A 25,513-nucleotide genomic window follows, 5' to 3' on the forward strand; every position below is an offset into this window, starting at 1 on the left:
CCCAAAAGGACCTGAAGGTGGTACATAGACCTGTGCTGGCTCTCTTAAAAAGGGTGAAATTCACCTACATGCATAAGATTTTTTTTATACTATAAAAAGGAAAACCATTTAATTTCCTACATATGAGTGACAAAAACAGAACTATTTTCATTTAAATACAAATCTTTGAATAAGTAGCCCCCACTGTGTGTTTGTGATTTTTGGGCAGATTATATATATCAAAACCCCAGCCAATCAAAAAAAAAACAAAAAACCAACAACCAAACCCTACTCCAAAACAGAATAATAGACATTAGGGTTTTTAATATTAAAATTGTAGGGCTTTAAATTTATCATCACTAGCTGCAAGATGGTCCCTTCCATTCACTTGCATTGGTTCAAAATACAAAACAGTAACACTTACTTTTTTTGGATATTGAGCCTTTCCAAGGCTCGGGTTTTAATGAATTAGAGGCATTTGTTGCCAATTAGTTGTTTACTGCTATCATTCGTAAACTTCAATTGTGTCTGCAAAAAAAGTGGCAAAGACATTTTGAACGTTGGTTTTGTATTTATATTACTATTAACACATGATCTTGTCATCACTTATTTCAGGGCCCAAATTCAAAAAGACAAACCCAAATGAATGCCATTTGCTGGAGATTTAGACTGGATCCTATTGGCAAAGCTAACCTGACCAATACTTATATGTATGTTGCCACCATCCTGGTGTGGCATGGTCATGTGAAGCTGGCAATTGTATGTGAAATTCAGCGTAGTCCAATATAACACCAGACTGTGCAAAGTGATGCATTTATTGCTTTCATCTCCATGAAGAGTCTGATCTTGCAAGGTGCCGAGAACCTTCAGCACCCGCAGAATTTTATTGTTACTCTGGAGTCTCCTTATAAAAGATAAGGGGCTGCTGACAGAGTGTCCTCTATGAGGATCCCATGACAACTTCCTCACCTGGGTCTCAAACAGCTCTAGTTTTGTGACCTTAAGCTTATGCTGCAAGAGCTATCTAATTGATAGTGTTTTTGGAGAGGGGTGAGGATATGTTCCCAAAATGACACTGGGTGGGTGTAGCTTAGGGTTACCATATTTCAACACTGAGAAAAGAGGACACTCCACGGGGGCCTGGCCCCACCCCAACACCGCCCCTTCCCCACCCCCGGCCCCACCCCAACTCCGCCCCAGCCCCACGCCTTCCCCAAAGCTCCTGCCCCAACTATGCCCCCTCCTCTGAGCACCCTGCATTCCCCCTCCTCCCTCCCGCTCTGATCTTGGTTGGGGGTTGCTAAGTGCTTCCCTGCTCCCCACTCGCCCTGCAGCCTCTGTGACCCCTGCTCCCCACTCACCCTGCAGCCCCTGCCCCCCCGCCCCTGCAGCCTCTGCGCCCCCCACCTGCCCTGCCCCTGCACCCCCCGCCCCTGCTGCCTCTGTGACCCCTGCTCCCCACTTGCCCTGCACCCCCCGCCCCTGCAGCCTCTGAGACCCATGCTCCCCACTCGCCCTGCAGCCCCTGCACCCCCTGCCCCTGCAGCCTCTGTGCCCCCTGCCTGCCCTGCCCCTGCACCCCCCCCGCTCCTGCAGCCTCTGAGACCCCTGTTCCCCACTCACCCTGCAGCCTCTGCACTCCCCCCGCCTGCCCTGCCCCTGCAGCCCCTATGCCCCTGCCTGCCCTGCTCCCCCGCTCACCCAGCAGCCTCTGCCTGCTGGGGGCTTCAGACGCTCGGCAGCGCGGGTCCCTGCAGCCCCGGCCGCAACTTCCTTCCTGCCACCGTGCACGTTCCCCAGCCTGTCTGTCCCCGCGGGAAACAGCTCCTGCGGTGCCGGGTTCTGAGCTGCGCGGGGCAACGGGGCCCCAGGAAGGGTCCCCCAGTGGCTGGGGGGGTCCCTGCCCAAGAGGGAAGCCCGAGCCCCACCTGAGCATTGTAGCTGGGGCAGCTGGGCTGCGCTGGGGACCCGGCGGATCATGCTGGGCGGACCCTGGCTTATGCCTCCCTATTTCCCCGGACATGTCCAGCTCTTTGGAAATTCCCCCCAGATGGGGATTTGAGCACCAAAAAGCCGGACATTTTCAGGGAAATCCGGACGTATGGTAACCCTAGTTGGTCTGGTTAAGTGGCCATTTTTGTCTGAATATTTGCTTTTTAAAGCTGCTAGGGGTAGTAGTATATTGTAACAGTCAGGCCACTTAGTCTTTGTTATAGACATTTTTATTATTTAAATCTAAATAAAATTATAATGGTGAATTTGAGATCATAATCTGGCCCTCCAAACTCTGAGATAGTGGGTCACCCTTCATCCCTTTTGTAAATCTACTCACTTGAAAAATGTAGGATTTGTCTCTCTTTGCCTCAGATTCCTTATCTAGGAAGCATGCTTCCTGCATCACAGAAGATTTGAGGAGTAAATCAGTTGATACTTGTTAGGTACTTTGAGGCCAAGGAATAGAAAGTACATCGAATCTGTGAACACTTGTGAAAATGTAGGCCAAAGTGAATGGAACTCAGGTCTTTTGAATCTTGGTCTTGTGGCATAACCACAAGAAGATTGTTTGGTTTGCTTTGGCCCTGAGGTGCACTGAAAGCTAATACTGAGCTGAAATATCAAGACCTCTGTTGTATGTGAGAGGGGGAAAATAGCTTGCTTATGGGATTTCTGATATTGCATTTTTGTAACCTACAAACCCAGAGCCAAGAAAAAATCAAGGGAGAGGAAGCCTTGCAAGCTGTCTGGAATAACAAAGGTGAAGTTTGAGTTCACCTGGTGGGTTGTGTGAAGGTTCAGATTGTTTGGTTCTTATGTTAACCATATAGAAAAAATAAGGTCAATAGAAATGTTTAGGTGCTTTTCAATAGTGTTTGGTGCAGTGTCAGGTGCAAGAATAAGAGAGCCTAATCTGGTCTTAATTAGTGCCAGATAAGGAGAATAAGTATATTTCTAGACTAGGTTAAAAGGATTTTTGCTTATAAGAGCATGTTGGTATGTTTTAACTAACCCAGTCTAAACCTCTAATGTAGACAGTGCTGGTGAAAGAGAAGACCAAGTTCCTCCTTCGATTTCCACTCAAATAGCTAGCTAGCCCATTCTAAACAACAACTTACCTTGTTTATACAGTTTTAGAATATGCTAGTTAAATCCTTTTTTATATTACACAAGGGAAAGGCTCTGTGTTGAGCTAGTTGACATTTTTCAACCAAAAAAAATGAAAATTATTTTGCAGGAAGATGTCACTTTTAATTACAGGTTTCAGAGTAGCAGCCGTGTTAGTCTGTATCCGCAAAAAATTCTTCTTTTCACTTTTAATTGTTTTTTTTTTAAATTATTTTAATAGGAAGTTTCAAGACTTAAATTAAAATTTGAAAATTGAACTTTTGCTTTTCCCCCCTCCTTGTTTTGGGTTTTCAGTTTTCAGTTAGATGATTTGGTTTCCTCCATTTCCACACCCCCCCCCAAGGAAAACAAAGATGAAAATTCAGTTTGATACTAAAATGTTAATCTCATTTTTCACCACCTTTGTGTCAGAACATTTGAATTTGAATTTTGTGTTTTGGAATTCTATGTGGAGGAGAAGGAACCAGGTTTTATGGCTAGCTCTACTTCTAAGGGTTGAGAAACTCTCTTTATAGCAGATGACATGCGGGGATTGATCCTACAGGAGAACCCCGAGGAACAGCTAAGTTCTGAATGAAAAAAGTGAGTTTGCACAATATATCCTGAGTGTGTGTGTGTGTGCACATGTGCACGTAAGGGATGTACAATATGGTGAGTGTGCTTTTCATTCCAAGTTTGCATCTTCATCCCTTGGATCCATTTTATGTTTTGTTTCTTCCTTGACTTTGAGTCTCAGAAGTACACAACTGAATTTACATTGGAGTGTTTTTGAATGCATTCACCTGTGTTCCCTCATCCAAACAGTTTTTTCCTTATCTTTAACTTCAGTTCAGGAAACTTGAGTAGGTAGCTCAGAATGCTTTCCACTCACCCCGGAAAGGGGCGGGGGGAATCTGATCTTTCTCAGCTGTAGGTAACAAGCTTTCTAGGTACTTCATAGATTTTGTTGTTGTTTTTCAGCTCTGAAGATTTGTTGATAAAGATTTTCTCCATTGTTCAGCACATGAGCTTAAAGTAGGACTGGCATAATGTATCATTCATTTTTATAGGTAGCAGTAGACCTAATAGCTTTTCATTTACATTAAGAATTAATATCAGTAATGCATTCTCTGTCATGCATATGTCATGCTCTTTTTTTGTTGTTGCAAGTAACTTGATGAAAACCTTTAGCAAGGGAATGAGAGAATCAAACTTGATTTTAAACAAAATGGGCCAGATTTCTCTCTCGCTTTACTGCTCATTCAGCATGAACTGGGCATAATTAAGCCTAATGTTTCTGGTGGAGCAATTCAAGTGTAATTTTTTTTTTTTTTTACTATGGACCCTGCTTTTTCATACTGTTATCTTCAGTAAATTGTACGTGTGCTCACTCTAGATAATCCTAATAATTAAAACAATTATATTGTACTAATTATTTGGAGATGGCAAGCAAACTTCTGCTCAACAAGTCTAGACTATGTCTGCAGATCAGGTAGCTATGTATCAAAGCGCTATAAACTCTGTCCTTCCTCCCTGAAAACCAAACACCTATAGAGCCTGATATACTCATACAGCCTGCAGAGCATTCATATGGGTGGAAGGGTAGAAAATGCAAATATTCAATTGCTTGAAACAAGACAATGGTTTCATCTTCTCATTATTTATCACGTCTCAATTTATATTGACAATGCACAGAACCTAAACTATTGAAGTCAATGGAAATGAGCAAAGTCAACAGTAAAGGCGATGGGATACATCAAGTATTCTTGTAGATCTAAAATCAAGTTTGTAATACTGCAGTTGCCTTGTTTCTGTTTATTTTTGATAACACATGCAGATTGTTGCAATGTCTAAGTGTTCTGTCCACGCAGGATGTTGCAATGTTCAGTCCACTGGGGGCTTTTGTCGATAGCAACTTGGCCCACCAACTGAATACAGGAATGTGCCTGTACTGCAGCTGCATTAGAGATTGCTTGGATTCTAATGACCCTGAACGTTTGTAATATTAATGCTCTAACTAAAGTAGCTAGCTTTTGGATGCTCTTGCCCCCATGCTGAGCTGCAGCACAAACTGACATTGGCAGGAATCGAATGTTGCTTAGTTCCAGTAGTGTCATAGTCAAGTGGCTGTGAAAAATCGCATCTGGGTTGGAAAATGCAGATAGATTCTTATAGGAGAGTTTTAAAATCAGATTAAAATGTATGTTGAAAATAAAATTCCCCTCACTTACCTAGTTCAGACAGTTATGTGATGGAGGAATACACTTTCTGATATCCCTGTTGATAAACCATTTAACCTTAGCAGGTGAAATGGTGCCTGTTTATTTCTGAAATGTAAAGCCTGTGTCCATAGCATATTTATGGAAATGTGAAGGGGATGGGGAAATCTCCCGTTAGTGTATCAAGATTTTTGTATCCTCAAGAAGAGGAGTTTTAGATGAGAAAGGAACAGTAAAAATGCAGATGTATCCTAACGCAAGCTTCCAATGAGCTTTCCTGTGATGGTGTAGAGATTTATTGAGCAGTACCTGGGTTTATTATCTGAATTCTAGAAACAGTAGTGAGTAAAATCAGAGATGCAGCAGTTATCTCAATTAGATACCGTATGGTGAACAGATGACACTATATGATTTGAACCATCAAAGCTTCTCTGAATGTTTATACCAGAAAGGGCAATTTAAAATTTGTCCTAACTTCTATGCTGAAACCCAACTTCCTCAAACAATAGTGAATATTTCCTCCCCCGCCCTCCCAGCCTGGCTCAGAAGATAGTGAGGGAATGTTTTGTGCTTCATTAGCATCCTTTCATGAAATACAGTAAGCCACAGGCGCTGACTTTTAGCTTTCCCTGGGAGTGCTCCACCCCAGTTTGGCCCCGAGGCCACACTCCTACTCCGCCCCTTCTCCCAAGGCCCCACCCTCGCTGGACCTCTTCCTGCCCCTGCTCTTCCCCCTTCCCCCAGCACCTTCCGCCCGCCACTAAACAGCTATTCGGTGGTGGGCGGGAGGCACTGGAGGGGGAGGAGCTGATTGGTGGGGCCTGCCAAACAGCTGATTGGTGGGTGGCTGCTGAGCACCCACTATTTTTTTTTTCCCCCATGGGTGCTCCAGCCCCAGAGCATCCATGAAGTTGGCGCCTCTGCAGTAAGTTTGTAACTATAAACAATAAAAATCCTAAAGTTTTAAATCAAAGTTACAAATTAAAGATACACAAATGTTGCAAAGCCAACCAGCTGTTGGCAATCAACTGAAACATCAGGGCTATACTAGGCCTTTCAGGCCTCTTGCTTGTGATAGGGCAGTGCAAAGCCATACTGCTCTGCAGAAGATCCAGGAGGCATTATGCCTCCTAGAGCTCTTCCTAGCATAAGCATGGAGCATTGCTGCTGTGCCCAGTGTGCACACCTATCCTTGCACCATTCCCATCCTAGTGAACCCACACAACCTCCAATCTTATTGTCCTTTCTCTTAAGAAGCTTGGAAATACAACTTAGCTCCATGGAAACAGAGGATGGCATGGAGAGGTGCCTGCAGAGAATATGGCCCATTATATATTGCAGGGTTGGGACAATGCAGGAGACTGGCTTTGGGAGCTGCAATTCAAAACAGCTAGAGTAAGCAGCCTACTCCAATGAAAGAGGTACCTGTGTTGTTCAGTTTTTAGAAACTTCGTTTTTTAAAGGAGCTTCCTAGATGTAAAATGCACTGAAAAGATGACTGCTTATTGTCTGCTATTTAGGATCAAAGTAACCGGAGATGGCACTAATGCTGAATTTATCCCTGTATCTTGTTGAGTTAAACTGAGCTGTGTAGGAGAAGGGGTGTGCGGCCTAAAAGCTTGTCTCTCTCACCAACAGAAATTGGTCCAATAAAAGATATTACCTCACCTGCCTTGTCCCCCAGGACTGTCACGGAAAACAGTACACATTTCAATAGGTTGTTGCAGTGAGCAAAAGCTTATAGGAGTAATAGCGTTATTTGCTTTTGTCTGTGTAGCAGAATTATTGCTGTCAGCAGGAATGTTTTATAGCACTGAGAAAAGTGTCCATTAGTGTAATGCTTCTGAATAGCAACAGGTGGTTCTGACACATTGTTTTCAATGTGCTTCCATCAAAACAGTGCCAGTTCTAAAAATAAAAATGCCATCCAACAAAATCCAATTGGAAAAAACAAACAAATGAACTCTGCTGAGGTTCCAGACCAAATCAAAGCAGGTTTTCACTTTAAACATTGAATTTAAATAAAATAAACTTTAAAATGGGGGAAGGTGAAAAAGGACGAATACATCCAGCCAAATTTTCACAAATGGCAACTGATTTATTTTTGGGTGCCTCAATTTCTGGGTCTCAAATGGGAGAACTCTATGATCTGATTATTTCCAGAGCTTCTGAGAACCTGCAACTCCCATTGAAACCAGTGATATTTGTGTGTGCTCAGCATCAAACCTTATATTCTAAGAATATGTCCACTGTGTGTGCAAATACATCTCCTACCCCACAAAGACAAACAAATAAACAAAAAAACCCAACAACTCAGTATTCTTAACTCGGGTTGAAATAGCAGTGAAGACAATGCAACTTGAATTTGAATTTGGGTTAGCAGCTCAATTTAAACCTAAGTTAAAACTCAAGATGCATTGTCTTCACTTCTATAACCTGATTTGGCTCACCGGAGATAAGAACTCCTCCCTCCCCCCGCAAATATACCCTTAGGGTGAAGTTTTGCCCCAATTGACTTCACTGGGGCCAGGATTTCGTGCTCACTATTTGACTTTTGAGCTGAATCCATTAACTACTCTTTGAAGTATCAGAGTGGTAGCCGTGTTAGTCTGAATCTGTAAAAAGCAACAGAGGGTCCTGTGGCACCTTTAAGACTAACAGAAGTATTGGGAGCATAACCTTTGTGGGTAAGAACCTCACTTCTTCAGATGCAAGTAATGGAAATTAAATCCATACTGATTTATACCTGCCTCTGGAAATTTCCATTACTTGCATCTGAAGAAGTGAGGTTCTTACCCACAAAAGCTTATGCTCCCAATACTTCTGTTTAGTCTTAAAGGTGCCACAGGACCCTCTGTTGCTTTTTACTCTTTGAAGGGAACTCTGACCCTATCATTGTAAAAACAGAAGTACGTTACACTGATCTATAATTCTCAGCCAATGCATTATGTAGTGCACCCTTTTAGCAAAGGTAACAGACAGTGGGAACAATGCATTTGCTGCCATGGTTTGGGGACCTAGTGGCTTTACCATAGCAAAATGTCATAATTGAAATGTATTACTTTGCAAATGATTCCTTAATGTAATTGCTTCATAGTCATTTAAAAAATAGAAAATGTGATTCTGCAATACCAATCCCTGCCTGTTCTTTCAAGGCACTTTCTAGGCATTCAAGAAGACTTGGTCCCAGCCTGGAGGGGCTCACAGTTTAAGGAAAGATAAATGGAAGTTAGGAGAAGGGCCAAAAACCAAATACAAATTTCTTTAAAAAGTTGTCTGATTCCATTTAGATAACACAATTTCTTGACCTTTTGTGTTATTTTTTTTTTAAGCATGAGTAACTTTAACATTGTATTAATAGATTTTTGATTTGCACTTTAATATAAAAGGTGCTTTTTAATAAATAGCTTAGGAAAGGTTAATAAATGATTATCAGTTATGATAGACTCTGGGTAAATAGGCTGCTTGTAATCATGTAGAACAGTTCTATGTATATACGCATACAGCTCATTTCTGTAAGTGTGTGTGTAAAATATATATAACAATTCATTAATAATAGATAGTGTGTGTGTGTATATATATATATATAAAAATCATTTATTAACTCTTTACAAGCTGTTAATGAATGTGCCCTACTTTGGTGCTAGACCTTATCTTTCTAAAACACCAAACCAAACCCCCAGAACTGAATTTCTGGAAAATTTGCAGTTGTATTTTAACTTTGTTATTTGGGCCCATCTCTACTCTAAATGTGCCTGGGTCCATTATGTTCACCAGTAGACTGAGTGTTGAATTAGCTTTGTTTCCAAACGATCTATCAGGGATGACACTGAAGTCATTTTTTTATGTAGGTAAGCAGTTCCACATACAATGGTTTATTTCACTTAGTTATTTCCTAGGTGTAGAGGAAAATTTAGACATGTTAAGAAAGAATTCGCATGAGGCACTGGAATTAGATCATCAATTGCTAACAGTTAGGACAATCCAGGGCAGGTAGATTACTTATTCAGTATGATAGACCACTGATTACCTTCCAAATCAAAATGTTAATTAGTTTTTAATTTATTTTGCTGGGAGGTGTGTGTGTGTGTGTGTGTGTGTTTGTTTTTTCTGGTCTCTTAATGTAACTTGTGCGCAGATTAACAGCCATAACAAGTTGAAATGGTCAATTACTAATTAACACTTGTTTAATAACGTTAACCTGACATGTACAGGGCTAATTTTATGTGACATTAACACAAAGGCTGATATTTATTCTAACTTTGTGCTTGTTTTCCTATATTACTTCTGGTAAAATGCATTCAGATTTTGAAATTGCAGTACAGAGACTGGAATATACCACAGGGATATATAAGCAAAGCAAGAAATGTTGAAGAACCAAAGACTTACTTTCAACATATAATTGAAGTCTTATATGGGTCCACCAAAGACTGAATTCTTTTTTTGCGGGAGGGGGTCAGCACTACCTGTCATTCACTTAGGGACATCATGAGTAACAAATGGTGGACAGTTGCAGTGACCCTAATCTCACTAGTTTCACAAACTAGGTATGTCCATATAGTCCCTCTCCCCCTCCCCCCAACACACACCCCAGCTAGCTTGAATCCACCTAGCACAGTGAACACAGCACAACTTGGGATTCAGAGTGTTCTAATGAAGTGAATTTTCACCCAGAGTCTAGGCCAGGTCTATATGAGCCATGCTGAAACCTACATGGCACTGTTTTTACTGTTGTTAAGTGAAGGACAAGGGATCATGAAGAAACCTAATCCTGTATTATTGAGTGTTGCTTTGTTTGCAGGAAAAAGGTTTGAAGGGAATGTTTAGCTGAGAACCTCATTTGTTTATGGAGGATTGTCACCTTGCCTCTATGGGTCACAACTGAGAATACCAAATTCAGGATAAAGTGCTGAGAAATAGGGCAGACAGACCCCAAAACTCGCAGATATTCTCCCATAAGATATACCAAACCAGCAACAAAAGTAAACTTCTGTTTCACCACAGTGGCCAACACGAAGTCAGAAAAGCAGTTTCCTGAGTCATTCCAATCCTTGTATCCATGGTTCTCAAACTTTTGTACTAGTGACCTGTTTCACACAGCAAGCCTCTGAATGCGACCCACCCCTTGATAAATTAAAAACACTTTAAATATTTTTTAACTCTATTATAAATGCTGGAGGTGAAGCGAGGTTTGGGGTGGAGGCTGACCCCCAGTTTGAGAACCCCTGTTGTATCACCACCAAGAACACTAGACTTAATGATGAGTGGATATTTAAAACCAGTTTCATCAAATAGAAGGGTTCTTCTGATCACAAAGGACCAGCCATATACCCAATATACAACTTGGATCTTTCCCAATAATCACGCTGTTGCCTATCTTTTAATATCTAAAATTAAAGATTTATTTATAAAAAGAAAGGGAAAAAAGGTGAGAGTTAAAATTGGTTAAAGGAATAAAATAAATACAATAAGTGCAAAGTTCTTGGATCGTGCTCGTAGCAGTGATGGAATAAACTGTTGGCTTGTTAAGTCTCTGGTTGCTTCCAAATCAGTGGAAGGTCCTCAGTCCCTTGGTTAGAATGCTCCCATTAGTATAAATTCATAATCCAGAGATTTGAGCAGGAAAGAGGCAAAATGGAGATGTTTCCAGGGTCTTTTATAGCTTCTGCCAAGTGAAGGGAAACCCATTGTTCTCACTGTGGAAAATTACAGGGAACAAGATGGTGTTTGGAGTCACATGGGCAAGTCACATGTCCATGCATGCTTCGCTTAGTCATAGTAGAGGCCACCACGGGAAAGTCCATTAAGTGTAGATAGGCGTCTCCCATGGTCCATAGTGAGTTAAGTGTTCCTTGATGAGCCATTTAACTTGAATAGTCCCTTTAAGATGTGCAGGCTAAATACCTTGGTGTTACCACAAGAGCAAACATTTGAAATACAGGTACGTAGTTAATATTCATAACTTCAGATACAAAAATGATACATGCATACAAATAGCATAATTATATTCAGCAAATCATAACCTTTCCATAGACACCTTACTTGGCATGCTTTGTACAAGATTTGTTGCAATTATATAAGAGTGGTAGGAACAATGATGTACTTAGTCATATTTTAATCAGATAACATCACAGAGGACCATAGTTAGGTTCTGTCATAGAGACATTCACTCTTGCCCCTTTATATCTTGTGCCCTTTTGAGTAAGGAAGCTGATGCACAGGGTCTTAAAAATTATTTCTGCTCAGTACTGAGGTCGGTGCCAAATTCTTGACCATACTGCATCCATACACACAGCTTCCACTTGCAAAAGAAATTTGCACACCCTGGTCTGCACAGAACAGCGACTTGTAGTGTTAGGCCAAATTGTGTGTGTGGAGATATATTGATATACAGTGTGTGTATTATTTCACTGCACACACATGCACACTACAACTATGTATTTTTAATATCATTTTGTTGTACAAAGGCTTCATTTGCATTCATCTAGGTTAACCAGCATAATTCTCACTTGGTTTTGCTACTCAATCCATCCCCAAAGTGCATCAATAAAACCTTTATGCCACATTGCCATCATGCATCAGACTGTATATGCATCATGTTATATAGCTATTTTCTCTGTCACTCTGGAGAGTATTTGCCTAGGTCACTATAAAGGAATACATTCTGTCTAGAATTGTTTTTTGTTTTTTCTCTCAAGGAAATCTGATAGTCCATTTCAAAATATACCTCTACCCTGATATAATGCGACCTGATATAACAGAAATTCGGATATAACGCAGTAAAGCAGGGGGGTGGGGCTGCGCACTCCGGTGGATCAAAGCAAGTTCGATATAACGCAGTTTCACCTATAGCACGGTAAGATTTTTTGGCTCCCGAGGACAGCGTTATATCAAGGTAGAGGTGCACTCAAGTTTATTGGCAAAAGCCATAGTTCAACATTAATCAGAAGACTGTTACAGCCATTGTCTCTTAGCGTGGCAGCTGGAGACGCTCCTTTTATAGCAGCAGAAAAGTTGTTTGTGCAAAAATGTTGTCAAATTGTATGTATGTTCATCCAGGTGTTTGAAGTGAGGCTGTGTTATACAGTGGCTCAGGCAAAATAAAGCTGTGTTGTTGTAGCCGGGGGGGGGGGAAAAAGCGATCTGAAGAAATATCTGATTTCCATTATATTTTTTCCATCTCAGGTAGTAATAGTGATTCACACTTGCTGACACTACATCTACTTTCAAGTCATAAGATTGGTTAGTCCTCCAGAAGGGCAGCCCTCCAATAGATAAATGCCTTGTGAATAATGATACATATTACATTGATTTCAGCATAAACAATGATTGTGCAGTTCAAAGACACAGTTAAATTAGACATTTACAGAACTGCATTTTTTTTATTTTAAGTTAGTTCAATTAACTATCATTAAAAAGAAGATAATAGGTGCTAAAAGTTAACCTTGATGACTAAAGCTGTTGTGTTGTATTAGATAAATGGTATTTAAAATGATCTGCAAGCCACATTCATGTAAAGGTTTGGTAGAGTGAATGAAAAATCTGAAACGAATTCCCCTCTTCAAAATATATGATTTATGCTGTGATAAAATTACATTTTTAGTTAAAGAAATTTGCAGTCATTAAACGATGCCCATGAAATAAGGCTCATTTGTAACCATCTGCTTTACAGCTTCTGTGGAAAATTATTCTTCCTCGGGCTATGCATTCAAGTACTTTAGTGTCATTTCTGTCAAAGTAGTTTGGTTCTGCACTAGTATATTATCAGACTTCATTGTGCTTTTACTTAAGAGGAAGAATAATAAATGCTTTAAAGAGAGGTGAAGTGCTTTTTTAATAAGGAGGTGGTTGAACACCTAAGGTCTGATCTCAGTTACACATCTGACTTTGTGGACCTTCTCTGGATTTACTCTAGAGTAACTGAGATTAGAATATGTCTGCTCTAATTCTCTACCTCCGGAAGCAACAGGTACAAGGCTTTCAACCATTTAAACCAGCTTTATTGGTGATCTGTCCTAATGAGATTTAATAATCTATTATATAATGATACTTACCTCTTACATAGGGCTTTTCATCCATAGATGTTAATATGCTTTATAAAGGAAGTGTGTTTGTCTTTGTCATGCTGTCTGGAGAGGCTCAGGCATTCTCAGTTATATCTCAGGGCAGACTGTTAGAAAACAAGGACAGACACCCCAAACTGGTGGTATGTTCTATCATTAGATTTCACTAAGCCAGTAACAAATGTGAATTCCTGGATCACTATACCAGTCACAGACAGTCCCCTATACGCTTCAGCCAATCTTGTCACCCAGACAAATTGAACTTTGTGATAAAAGGTTATTACAACCAAAAATTACACCACCTCAGGTTACTCCCAATTCCCAAAGGATCAGTCACTTGTCCCAAATCAATTGGTACTCTGGATTTTACACCAAAAACATCACTGGTAGCCAGTTCTCTAGTAAACTAACTAAAGATGTGTTCGCTAAGAAAAAGAAATTCGTTATTGAGAGGTTAAAGCAAGTAAAATGCATTAAAACGTGAGTCAAAGTTTGCAAGTCCAAAATGATAGCTGAGATGTAGTAATCTGCTAGTTTTCCAAATGTCTCTCAGGGTCACCGAGACTAACTTGGGGGATCTCTGCCTAGCATCTGGAACGGTTCCCTGTCAGTGTCCAAACAGTTCAAAGATGAAGGATCTTTCTTTGAATCCACCTTTTATATCTCTGTCACACAGAAAGCTAGCTGACCGCGTCTGTAACCGCATGGGCCTTCCTTTGTTGGCTGTGCACAAGGAATGCAGAATGAGTCTGTGAATTTCCATTGTGAACTCAATGGCCCTTGCTTTGAAGCTAGCATCTTCTTTGATGAGTAATTTAACTACAGAGATATACATAATTCAAATACCCACCATTTCGTAGCAATAGATAAGTGAGAACAATACAAGTAATATTCCATTAATTTTCACAAAGTTCTAACACCAGAGTACACTTTTCATTAACACACCTTTAATCTAGGGTTATTTAATTACAGGGTATACAAAATGTACTAGTAATGTAATAGCAAACTACGGGATACAGGCAGATGAAAACAATACCATCTACATCTCTGTTGATACTCATATGCCACTGAATTGTCCTGAGAATTTCACATGGCTGGCACCTGCCTGTCAGCTTCACAGTCTCCATTTACATTTTGCTGGGACACATCCAGCAAGCAAATAAGATAAACTTGAGTGCTGGCCCCACTGTGGCTTCACCAACACACACACTGAAAACCTTCCAAAGCCTCTCTCCCCATTCAGCAATGGCAAAAGCCTGTGGCCTCTGTCCAAGCCCTACCTCACTGAACATTCCCTCTAATAAAGTTTTCTATGTAGGTTTCTAAATCTTGAGTCTGCTCTTCCACACTATTAACCAGGCTCAATTTTGTCTTAGTTTTTCTTGTGTTGTGGTTTCTCTATAGAAAGAGATGATTTAACCCAAGCTTTTTAAAAGCATAAAGCACTCTTGTTCTAGTAGTTAACAAGGAATGCTGGATTGAAGTCTGATATCACATTTTCCTATTACTTTTCCACCACACATTTTCACCTGCATTTTGTTTGTGTTTAATATTAGGTTTAATCAGAGTTGTAGTTTAAAGGGCCAATATGTTACAAGAAGAAAAGGAGTTTCCATGTAAATTTCACAGAGCCTATGTTTTTGTTTTTACTGATATACCAAAAAAAGTGGGCGAAAGGGAATTGACTTTTTTAAATGTTTCATGTCTTCATTTTATTTTCATCAACGTAATGGTTCTATTACTATTACAGTCACTAAACCTTTAAACTATGAAGAATTCAAACAACTTGTTAAAAGGCGGGGCTCCAGGGTAAAGTTAAAAGTGCTTTTCATTTTTGCACATACTATATGTACACAAACTGAATGGTACATTCCTATATCTGAGATCTCTCTACCTTGTGCCTCATCTCTCAAACAGCAATATTGGGAAAAGCACTGAGAGGCCTCTGGGAGTATAACAGTCTACGTATTTCAGAACTTCCCTGTATAAGCAGAATAAATGCTTAAAAAGTCTCTTATCCTATTCCTGGCTGCCATTTTAGACATCCCTCTATATCACACAGGTTGTATCTGTTGAGAATTATATTTTAATATTATAAGGAAATATCCAAACATAGCTGTTTTTTCTACTTTGGCCTGGAGTTAGATGAGCTTGGCCAACTCTTAGTTTGACTTACATTTCCCTTCACTCTAGTTAATAAGGATAATCTGTTTCTAACAGTGCACTTGAATTTTCCAACCAGTCCTTTAGCCTCATTGAGGATTATTATTTAAGGAACCTGGCCAAGATTCTACAACTCTATGGCATCTGTTCAGGTTGGAACCTCTACTTCAAGGGGTGTCACTGCCAGAAGAGGAAGAAGGTGTCACTGAAGGAATTGTCACATACCAATGAATATATTGCACACAAACCTATAATCCTGTAGCCTTCGTTTGAACAAATTTCCCATAAGGTTCAGTGCAACATTTGCCTGGGGTGGGGGAATAAAAAGGATTTGGGATTAGAAGCTTTAATAGTTGCAAGTCCTTCGTATACTCAGTTGTTTTTGAAGTCTGTCTGTCTAACTTGAATGTTGGCTAATCAGGCTTGGGAGAATTTGTTTTTTGTTTTTTATAGTTTTGACAGATAATATCAATGTTTATTTTTAAGCACTTTTTTAGGTTTCTCTCTAAATTTTCACAGTTGTGAAATTATGGGAGGGTGAAACAATTATTTAATGACAGTATACAGTGAGATTTAAAAAGTTAAGCTTTATAAATGGTTAAAAACTCAAATTGTATACTTGGACGTGATATTAACAAAGTAAATACCTAGAAATCAACAAATCATACCTTTTTAAAAAATGTACTATTCATTCCCTAGTCCATTTGTAACAAGTCTAAATCAAGTCTAAATCACTGGATTTTCCTCTGTAAGATCTCAAGCAGTATTTTTCTTATATTGCCTGTCTGTAAATTTTGATGTTTATAGAGGGAAATATTTTTTCATTGTTTTGGGTGCATAGAGTGAAATCTCTGTTTAACAATGTTTACTGATAAAAATCTAATCCTTGGATGTATATGGACAATATTCCCCAAAGGAGGGATACATCATTATTTTGTTATTTCTATTATGGTATCCCTAAGAACCTTAATCAGGAATTAGGGCCCATTGTACTAGGCATTATACAAACAAATAACACAAGGACTTCCCCTACCACCAGAGATCTTATTATCATATATTACCTAAGTACTAGAGAGAGGGAAAAAATAGACAAATAGGACAGAGGACAAGGTAACAACAGAGAGAGCTGTGTTTGCATTCGTAACTAGAGTGGTCTCAATAGGCTCAGATAGTCACAGCTTTAATCAAAGTTCCAAGGATTTAAATTAGAAGTTCTTCTTCGAGTGCTTGCATATGTCCATTCCACTGTAGGTGTGTGTGCACGCCTGTGCACTGGTGCTGGAGAGTTTTTCCTCATAATATATATAGGGACAGCCCTGTCCACATCTGAGCTGCTCCCGCTCTGAAGCCACAGTAATAAAGGGTGGAGCTGCCCCCCCTCCTTCAGTTCCTTATTACTGTGTGTGGTCAGAACGTTTGTGTTCCCTGTGAACAAACTTTTCACTATTTGGTTGCTTCCTAATGATACTCATTTTTCATCATTTGACATTTGATATTTTTTCCTTTTTGTGTCTTTATTTCTTATTTCATTTAAAAAATGTTATTAATTTTTTTTTCTTTCCCCCGTCAGATGGGCCTCACCTAGGGGAGCATATGCCATGGTACCAGGGTTTCAAACCTTGCTTAGGTGCAGGAAGCCTGTGCCTATCAATGACCCTCATTTGTGCTGTCTCAAGAGCTTAGGTGAGGCCATATTAGAGACAGATGTTAAATTTTTCACAGCTTCCAGACCCATGGTGAAGAAGCTGAGGAAGGAGCACCTCTGCTACATCCTGATGGAGACTGCCCATGGACCAGTGTTGGAACCCCCCTTTGGTCATCCAAAGGAAGCTCTTTGATGACTCCTTCCTGGAGTGCTTCCCAAGCTTGCCTGCAGATAGGAGCTGAAGAAGATCCCCCGTTATTGGGACTTCAGAACAATCCTGGCCTCGGAAACATAAGGGGTCAGCTCTTTGAAGTCTAGGGTGTAGGATTCAGACTCCGAAGTAGACTCTTGAGTCTCACGATACCAAAAGTCCAGAGCTTTCTTGCAGTTCCATTCCCATACTCATCTGTGTAGGTTTGAGAAGAGTACAGCCAGGGATTGGGATGTTTGGGCCAGACATGCCTGGGCCTCAGTATTATATCAGCCCCTTCATTTTGCCCTATTGGATGCCCCTAGCATCCAGATAAACCACGCTGCTATCTTGTGCAACCAGATCCCCTGGGAGGGAGCCTTCTTCTGATGGTACCGAGATCCTGTACTGATCAGCCTATGGTGTGTCAAGTACAAGATTTGACCCTACCCTGATTCCACAAGACCACCCTTAGGAGCACTGTTCCCTTGCCTCCTTTTAATGCATCCTCATCAGCTGACGAGGCTCAGATACCAGAGGCATCCTCCCCGGTACTTGATTACTTTAAGATGTACCAAGAGCTTCTCTGGAGAATGAAAGCTGCTTTTGGCATTCAGATGGAGCTAGTGGAGGAGAATACCCAAAAGCTGATTGAGATTCTCCATCCTGCTGCGGCAGGAAAGGTAGCCCTGCCTAAAAATGATGCCATTATGCATCCCATCAAAGCATTGTGGCAAACCCCTTCCTCCATTCCAAATGAATGGAATGTAAATACCAGGATCCATCCCAGGGGTTTGCGCTGTTTTACTTACATCCTAGCTGAGTTCGCCTAGTTGTGGCTGCTGTGAAGGAGGGAAACTAAGCTAAGGCTACCCTAAAGAAAAAGATGCCACCATCTTTTTGGCAGAAAGATTTATTCTGCAGCAAATTTACAGCTCCATATTGCCAGTCATCATGCACTGTTGTCAAGATATGACTATTCTAACTGGGAGGCAGTCTCTCAATTTGGGAATAAACTGCCGGAAGGTTCCAAAAGAACAGATTTCAGTGCCTTGTTCCTGCCTCTTCTCTCAATCAGTTCGGCAGGCCTCCTTGGACACAACAGATTCTGCAGCCATGGCATAGGCAGTAATTATGCACTGTTCGTCCTGGTTGTAGTCCTCGGGGATTCCTTTGGAGGTGTGACACACAATTGAGAACCTATCCTTGTGCTCAGCTAAAACTGATGAGGCTTTGCACATGCAGAAGAACTCAAGTGGTTTAGAAATCTTTGGGTCTCTACGCTCTGGTTACCATGAGGATGAAATATCATCCTCAATACCTCCTCAACACATTTTAGCTTCAGTGTTCCACATAGAGATTTTTCCACTGGCGGATCTGTTGGTAACTCAAAGTGTCTCCATTTCTATTCCAGGGTAGGTCACAGCCATGGATCAATATCCGATGCTTTCTTGTTTCTGTGGGACAAAAACCTATTTGTATGGACATCCACCAGTGCTTCTGATCCTCAGTCATTCTCAAGCTGAAACAAGATCATGGCAGAATGATCCTCATAGTGACCGCCTGGCCAAGACAGCCATAGTATTCAGACCTCTGGGCCCTGATCTTAGCTGATCTGTCAGCACCACACCCCAATTTATCTGTTTTACCTTAAACCACCACTTCTGTAAACCACACAGCATTTGTGAGCACTTTTAATGAAACAAAAGTAGGGTTGTATAATAAAGAATGAAGATTGAACTAGAAATAAGAGAGAAGTGATGGAGGAAAATTGTTACAACACAAAACAAAATAATAAAATGCAAATGTTAAGTGTACACTTATCAATAGTCTCCTTTCCTTTATAATAAAGTAATTCCCCCCCCTCCCCAAGTTCAGTCTGTTGCAGAACTAACTGGTTTCACAAGGACCAAGATCCAAACATTCATGAGCTCCCTCCCCCCCCCACAGCTCCTTAAGAGGTTTCCTTTTTCTACACTCTGTTATACTGAAACAACCTTTTGCCTTTGTTCATAGCCAAGGCAATCTCCTGCCTGCTATTATGTTCCTTTTCACCTCCAAGTGGTTTTGATTATTTACAAGTTTCTTTGATGGTTTTCCATTGACAGTTCATGGTGTAGCAAAGCTAGACAATAGAACCTTGTATTACATCAGCAGCTGACTAGGGAGGGGTAATAACTCCTGTTGCTTGAATGAGCCATCTCCAACACACATTACCCTGGTGACTAATTTTTACTCCAAGTCCATAAAGCATATGTTCAACTTTAATATGTTATTCCTTATATATTATCTATCCAGGCTTCTTGCAATGATTGAGTCTTGACAAGTTATGTGCCTTCTGTAGATACCTTAATGTTACTCTTTATAGATAAATATTCTGCAAGACGAGTTTGTCAGGTCTGAAGTGAGAGTTGTTTCCAATGACCCTTTGCCAAGGAGCCTCTGTCACTTGGGGTATGTGTACACAGCAGCCAGACACCTGGCAAGAATTGTTCCTGGCTATACATATCCATAGATGTTAATGGTAACAATTGCTTTGCACAGAGTAGGCAGGACATATTGGTTGTGTCACCCATTTCCAAGTCAAGCTGGGTTTCACCGTGCCCGTTCTGTGAATGCAATGGTTTAATTCTCTACAGAGGATGGAGAAATTTGGGCCGACTAGAAGGGACCTTCTCTCACTAAGTTGATAAGCAAATATGGAACTAGAGCTGGCTGAAACTCAGGACTTGGGTTCAGTCTGAGTGGCTAGCTAATCTGGCACTGTGGTCCCTATGTCCCAGGGTCCCCAGACCTGGAGTAGCCTGCACAGCAAGGCTCCCTGCTGTTGATCTGTCAGGGAATTCTGTCCATGACTCAGCAAGTTTGTCAAACCTGACTGACTGTCACAAGAAATTTCTGGTTCAACAAATCAGCATTTTTCAAAGAAACTTGGTTTTGTCAGAAAATTTCCAACCACCTCAACTTGGAACTCTTAGGCCCTTAAGATAGATGAAGACAAGACACTATCATCTACAGTAGAAAGTTGTATGTACCTAATATGTGACTAATATAGTACCACTTCGTTATATAATATAACTCGATCCAATACTACATTTTCCTGCTAACTAGTTTGAGGTAGTTAATAATGTTGTCTACTACATCTTAAGTCTTGATTTAACTTCGTAGGTACTGTCACCTATCATCACTCTGATACCCTGTTTTTCGGTTGTTTTTCCTCTCTGTTTCAACATCTTTTTGCTTTTAGAGTGCGCTGTCTTGGTATCTTACCATATAGCAGGAGTTCTCTGCCTACATCTGGTTGTAGGTATATGTGAACATGGCATTAGCTATGTGGTGCTATATTTTACTTTGTTTTGTCTAAATGTAGATCACTGTACTTTAAAAATGAAAACAATAAAGTCTATATGAAAACAGAATAAGCATTATAAAAGCATGAATCTCTTGTTATATAGGGAGGCCAGAAGCTACTTCACTCTGAGGAAGAAAAGAAGTAAACTTTGCTTATTTCCACACTTAGATAAATAAACTTATGTGAACAGTGGTGCTAAGGGAATGAAATGAGGTTAAAGAGGCCACCATCTGTAAAAACAGAGGACTTTGAGCCTATGTCAGAGGATCAAGGAACTCAGATGTACAGTGCATCTATACAACCTAGAGCTCAGCAGCAGATGTAAGAGGGAGGAGAACTAGCTCTCAAAATCTGAGGGTGGATCATCAAAAAAGAATTTTACTGCACAAGTAGGTGCAACAAAGCAAGGACTGGGATCTTAGCTTCCAAGTTGGTGGTAGTCAACATCTGATACTAATCTTTGCTGTCTCAAACACCAATATTGTTAGTCTAAGTGATAAATCACCATATTAGAACATGCAGAGACCTGCTTGGCTCACTACAAGTTGGCTTTATTTGTGTTTTAAGGTTACAATCAATGAGCCTGATTCTGCAACCCTTACTCAGGCGGGCAGTCCCATTGTGGTCAGTGGGGCTATTAATAAAGTCATGTAAGTCCTACTCAGTGTAAATAAAGGATGTAGCTTGTGTTTCTCTCAGCATCTTCCCCAGTTCCTCAGTCTCAGATATTGTTTGTCCGAGGTGGTATTTTATTTGGAAATTTTCATGAAAATATGTTTGTGTGTAGTCATGAATTATTAGCTCAGCTTTAAATTAGATGGTCTGTTACACACCTACTTATGGTTGAGATTCAAGAGATGGCATATAGTCTGGTAGGTCTCTTGGTGACTGTTGTGTATACATCAAATTAAAATAAGAAAGCTAGCTTTACTAGAAATGGCGGTAATGAATGTTTTTGCAAGGATGCTGTCGACAGCACTGATCCTGTAAAGACTTAATCACATCCTTACTTATAAACATGAGTAATGCCATCAATTCATCTGGGCCTATTCACTTCCTCAAAACTAAGCACATAAGTCTTTACAGGATTGGTATCTGTTTTACAAGTAAAACCAAAATAGTTAATATAACAAAATCCCTTTGATCTGCAATCTTGTAACCCCAAAGGGAAAAAAATATTGATTTGAATTAAGGTTTTATGCTTTTTCACTATAATTTATCAAAAATGATGACTCTGATGGATAACCTACTGATCCATTAAATACTTGAAGTTGTAGCTTTTTGGTTATTGCTTAGAGCCTCATAAGCACTTCACTCTGACAGGGTCTATGTTTTAGTGGGTCTGTGTTTATGCTACCTATGAATTATTCCTGTATACGTCAAAACAAAAAAATTCTCTTTTTCCTTGTAGGAATCCAGAAGCTTTGAAGGCACAAGAAGAAAAGGTAGGAAAAATATAGGTTTTTCCCCCCCACACACAATTTGTTTGTCACTGTTGGTTGATCTTGAGGTAACATGTTGAAACAAACGTGAACCTACAAACTTGAAAGAGGCTACCGTTGTGCAAATTTTCAAGAGCTTGCTTCATAACATTTGTCTTTCAGATTTTATGAAAACTAAAGTTACCATAAGTCCGTTTTTTCCCGGACATGTCAAATGTCTGGGGGGAATTGCCAAAAAGCCGAACATGTCCGGGGAAAAATACCGGCCAGGCACTTCCTCTCCCGCGGCTGCTCTGCTCCTCCCCAGACTCAGACTTCGGCTCTGTTTAAGAGCCAAGCTGCCCGAGCCAGCACTACCAGCTTCGGGCAGCCGCCAGAGCAGAGCAGCTGGAGCCGGGGAGGAGAAGTGCCCGGCCGGGGGCGCAGGGTCCGGAGGCATAGGGGCTGCCCGAAGCCCGAGTGCTACCGGCTTCATGGTTTGCTGGGCAGCCTCCAGACCCTGCGCCCCCGGCTGGGCGCTTCCCCTCCCGGGCTCCAGCTGCGCTGGGGAAGCGCCGGCCGGGGGCGCAGGGTCTGGGGGCTGCCCGGCAAACCGTAAAGCCGGTAGCACTCGGGCTTTGGGCAGCCCCTATGCCTCCGGACCCTGCGCCCCCGGCCGGGCACTTCTCCTCCCCGGCTCCAGCTGCTCTGCTCTGGCGGCTGCCCGGGCAGCACTCGGGCAGCCCTTTTTGCGTGGCTGGGAGGGAGGAGGGGGAGTTAGGGCGGGGACTTCGGGGAAGGGGCGGGGAAACGGTGGAGTTGGGGCGGGGCCGGGGGTGGGAAAGGGGCGGGGCTAGGGCCCGTGGAGTGTCCTCTTTTTTTATTTTTTAAATATGGTAACCCTAATGAAAACCCACCTCCAGATGTTTTCATGGAAAAATAATTCAATGCAAAGTAGCATGACAGAGTCTTGGGGATGTGTGAGATGGTTTTTTTTTTTCTTTCCTCCTAATGTCACTTAAAAACACACTAGCTGACTAGGGGATTCAGGCTCACACATTGAAATCTGCTAGGGAGAAAAAAGAATTACTTGGCCCAAATCCACTGCAGTTGGTGCTCTGAGAATTTCCATTGCAGGAAGGAAATGTCAGTGTTTGAGATACTCCCACTAAGGCAGCCTTGAAAATAACAGAGGTGGGCATTGATCACCAGCTTGTTGTGGACATCATCTTGATGAATAATTAGGACAAGTAAATATCCATCTTCCCATGAGCTGGCACAAAGGTACCACGTATATACAAGGTAGCTCTCTGTAATGCTTTTTATCTATTCAATTAAAGGTACTTTACATTCTATGAATAAATCCCATTATATTTTACTGAAATTAAATTGAAAATCCTGTTATCCTTGTTGCTCATGTAAGTTGCCATTTTAATGTATTTCTCAAAAAGATATTGCATATAGTGTTTTTTTTTTTTTTTTTTTACCCAAATCGTCATGCTAGAATATTCCCCATGAGCCAACTAGTTGGAAGCAACACATAAAGGTACCTGATAGTTTAGTGGGGTTTTGGAACAGTAAAAGAGAAGGATGTTTTGCAAATATTGCCTAGGGAGGTGGCCCAATTGTATAAGAGGGAAAGAGAAAATTATAAGTTTGGGATGAGGAAGGTTAGAAGTAAAGATGGAACATGTGATGCTCTGACTTCCCTGTACTGCCACAAATGCAATTTCTCTCTCTTTGGTTCAGGATTTGGGCAAAAGTGTGATACTAAATGGCACACAGGAGAGTATTAGGTCTGCGAGCAGGTTACTTATTGTAATTGCTAAAGTCCATCTATACAGGTGTTTTTAAAACCAGCATTTTACCTGAACTGGCAGTGAGAGGGGGACCCACAATGGATGCAGTGAGTGGCCAGTTTAAATAAATTCTTGTCAGCTGCCTCTCCAGACCCTCAACAAGATGTCACAGACAATTACATGATTGCTTTGTGAATAAAGACCATTAGGGCTTAAAAAGGAAAGGGTGAATGCCATCAGGAGGTACTGACTGATAATCACTAGATTTTGTTTTAACATGCATCCACAATTGCGTGGATACAGCCAGTGGCTATAGACTCCAGGAAAGAAGGAAGAGGGTAATACCAAATGGGTAATAACAGCTATAGCAATTAGAAATGTTGTTCAAAGGTACATAAATGTTAAATAAAAGAGTCATGCCAGTGTACTGCTACTTGAGCTCAGATCCCACTTCCTAAAACTGTTTTTGAATTAGCAACTAATTGGCAGCTGTCTCTAGCAGCTCTTTTATTGTTCTAGACAGATGGAGGAAAATCAGCTATCAAAGAACTCATTCTGTTTATCATTAATTTTGATTTTGTTTAGCAGATGTTTTCTGGATCTCTCAGTCACCTGCCTAATCTGTTTTGGTATAATGTGAAGTGGGTAACAGTCATTCATTAAACAGATTAATAAATTCCCTAATTTCATTCTGGTAGCTTCCTTTATTGCTCCAGACATACAGAATTCAGAGAAGCAGGCTGTAAACCATCCTGGGTTTTATTGTATCTTGGATAATAAAAGGTCAATTTAAAATGTATGTTGCCATCTGGGCAGATATTGAGCATTTGCTTTTCTTTGCAGTAGGTTTGTATAAGAAGGAGTTCTGTAGGTTCCTAAGAAAGTAGGTCAAACTGAAACAGTAGAGAGGAGATGTTATGTATTTTTGTTATATGACCATTGTTAAAGGAAAAATCTGATTGGCTGAGGTGCATGTATCTGCCTTGACAGTAGCTGGCACTCAAGAGTTAACTTGCTCAAAAGTGTATCGCTCCTTTAAAAAAAAATCAAGATATCAAGTTATATCAGATACCCATAAATTGTAGGTGGTTGAAATTACTTAGGTAGGAATTTTCAAAAGTGCACACCATTGGCTTAACTCTGCTCCTGCTGAAGTCAATGAGAGTTTTACCATTGATTTAAGTGAGACCAGAATTAGGCCAACACTGATTACTTTTGAAAATTTCAGACTTGACATTGACATCTCTTAGGCAGATGGAGGTTTTACATAACTCTTTCAGACGGTTGAAGATGTTTATTCATATAACTCATATTACCTCACAACACATTGGGTATCAGTATAACCACATTTCTAGTTCTGTTGCTATTTATCCATATTGATATAAAAACCTGCCAAAGAAGGTATGCTGTGGCCCAAACAAAGCTGTCTGTTCTCTTGACTGACAGTTTTGAGTCAATGCTGAATATGAGATCCCCTCAAGTAATGTGAGGTTATGTGATTTGAAATTAACCCCTTATGAAACCACATATTAATTACTGTGATTCTTTTTTAAATTCAGGCCAACAAGGTATAAGGTTCA

The 25,513-nt window shown here is 40.7% G+C and overlaps 1 protein-coding gene across 2 annotated transcripts in view; it reads left to right on the forward strand.

The window, feature by feature from the left end:
- The window catches only part of FSTL4 (follistatin like 4), a 475,057-nt gene that overhangs the window by 16,884 nt on the left and 432,660 nt on the right, over positions 1–25,513 (forward strand). For both annotated transcript variants that reach the window (XM_034779252.1, XM_034779253.1), the window contains exon 3: positions 22,125–22,158. In XM_034779252.1, the coding sequence (XP_034635143.1) occupies positions 22,125–22,158 (34 nt within the window). The remainder of the gene's footprint in view (positions 1–22,124; positions 22,159–25,513) is intronic.

Source organism: Trachemys scripta, chromosome 8 (genome assembly GCF_013100865.1).
Source record: "Trachemys scripta elegans isolate TJP31775 chromosome 8, CAS_Tse_1.0, whole genome shotgun sequence".
Classification (NCBI taxonomy): Eukaryota; Metazoa; Chordata; order Testudines; family Emydidae; genus Trachemys; species Trachemys scripta.